Raw genomic sequence first — 2,203 nt, 5'->3', positions numbered from 1 at the left:
AATCTTATTTACTTAGTTCTAAAAGATTTCATTGTGCTTCTATGATGAGATATTATTCCGGCAGTGTAAAATAGAAGTAGTGTTTTGTGATATATTTTTTGACAAAATTTAAACGAGTCAAGTATTTATTATATATTATATTTGTAAGCTAATGGTTTATTAATTTTATGTTGAATCTATTTCATGCCATCTAATCCAAATGAATTTTTTTTATTGTTATGCATGTTTTTTTCTGCTTTATCTTTACCATATTGTCTTGATGTTGGTGATCCTAACTATGAATGTTCAATCTGTGGGGCGTGTTTCTGGTTATCAGAACGTGTTAAAAGAGAGTCTACAGTTAATCATCCTGTTTTTACTGTTTGTTGCTCAAAAGAAAAAATTCAGTTACCGTATCTCTGAAACCCCCCAGATCTGTTATATAATTTGATTAACGGATTTGATAGCAAGAGTTTGTATTTCCAAAAAAATATTCGATCTTATAATAGTATGTTTGCCTTCACGTCTCTTGGTGGTAAAGTTCTGGATTCAGTGAATGATGGGAGTGGTCCACCGCAGTTTATAATAACTGGTCAAAATTATCATCGGATTGGAAGTTTGCTCCCGGATCCTGGTTAGAAGCCTAAATTTGTGCAATTATATATATACGACACTCAGCATGAGATAATGCATAGCTAAGGAATCTTTCGGTATGTGTGTTTGAAATTTTGTTGTTTAGTTTTTTTATTTTATTTTCCTGATGTTTTAATGTTATTTGCATTGAAAAACAGGTTTATATCTGTCATTGCATAGTTATATTGTGTTTTATTCCCGTTATAATGCGTTATTAATCATTTTTTACTAATAATGATGTATCAAAATATATGATAATTGTATTCTGTGTGGTTTTTAAATATATTTTTGTGGTTAATGTATATTTGTTTTAGGCAAACATCTGAGATAGATAGAGAATTGATAACTGAGTTGTTGCAAATGATCGATACTCATAACGTCATAGCACAGTCATTTCGAAGAGTCAGAGAATTCTATCAGTGTCATCCATCCGAGATCTTCTCTTTGAAGTTGCATTCGCATAGGAAGGTTGATCGAAGAACTTACAATTCTCCCTCTTGTGATGAAGTTGCTGCTTTGATTGTTGGAGATTTTGATTCGTCGGATCATGGTCATGACATTATTGTTCGATCTACTGCTGGTCAGTTGTAGCGTATCTATGAAACTCATGCTCTGTACTGGCCCTTACAGTATCCGTTGTTGTTTCCATATGGCGAGAATGGTTACCAGTTGAATATTCCTTATCGGGGTCAAGTTGATGGATATGTCCCTGGAAGGAGGACAAGGGTTTCTCTCAGGGAATTCATATGTTTTTGTCTGCAGATTAGGGAGCAAGAAGATGGAATTATTCACAAGTGTAGCCGATTATTTCAACAATTTGTTGTTGACTGTTTCACCATGATTGAGTCGCAAAGGTTGTATGAGATTAGAATGAAACAAAGTACAATTAGAGGAGAAGTGCTTCAAGGAATAGAGGAGGCTATGCATCGTGGTGATGACGAAGCTTCTTCAATTGGGACACAAGTCATCTTGCCTTCTTCCTTCACTGGTGGTAGACGTTATATGTTTAACCATTGTCAGGATGCGATGGCAATCTGTAAACATTTTGGCTATCCAGATTTATTCCTCACTATTACGTGTAATCCAAATTGGCCTGAATTTCAGCGATTCACAGAGCGAGAGCGAATTCCCATCGCTGATCGTCCTAATATCTCTTGTCGTGTCTTTCATGCTAAGTTGAAATGCCTGCTAAGTGGTGCGCGAAATTGTGAACAATACTTTTTCACAACTCTCATAATCCCCGGTCATGAACCCCAAAAACTTGGTAGCTCAATACCATGGCATTACACAACTTCGCACAACTAACCAGCAAGTGCACTGGGTCGTCCAAGTAATAAACCTTACGTGAGTAAGGGTCGATCCCACGGAGATTGTTAGTATTGAAGCAAGCTATGGTCATCTTGTAAATCTTAGTCAGGCAAACTCAAATAGTAATGGTGATGAACGAAAATAACAATAAGATAAAGATAGAGATACTTATGTAATTCATTGGTAGGAACTTCAGATAAGCGCATGAAGATGCCTTCCCTTCCGTCTCTCTGCTTTCCTACTGTCTTCATCCAATCCTTCTTACTCCTTTCCATGGCAAGCT

General features: G+C 36.1%; 1 protein-coding gene across 1 annotated transcript in view; it reads left to right on the top strand.

Moving 5' to 3' along the window:
- Positions 1 to 489: 489 nt before the first annotated feature.
- Positions 490 to 2,203, top strand: part of LOC107474753 (uncharacterized) — a 13,877-nt gene continuing 12,163 nt past the window's right edge. Inside the window, exons 1-4 of the mRNA XM_052257855.1 lie at positions 490 to 613; positions 771 to 822; positions 927 to 1,176; positions 1,243 to 1,807. Of these exons, the coding sequence (XP_052113815.1) occupies positions 490 to 613; positions 771 to 822; positions 927 to 1,176; positions 1,243 to 1,807 (991 nt within the window). The remainder of the gene's footprint in view (positions 614 to 770; positions 823 to 926; positions 1,177 to 1,242; positions 1,808 to 2,203) is intronic.

Source organism: Arachis duranensis, chromosome 2 (assembly GCF_000817695.3).
Source record: "Arachis duranensis cultivar V14167 chromosome 2, aradu.V14167.gnm2.J7QH, whole genome shotgun sequence".
In the NCBI taxonomy this organism is placed as follows: Eukaryota; Viridiplantae; Streptophyta; class Magnoliopsida; order Fabales; family Fabaceae; genus Arachis; species Arachis duranensis.
This window is presented reverse-complemented; position numbering and strand designations above follow the sequence as displayed.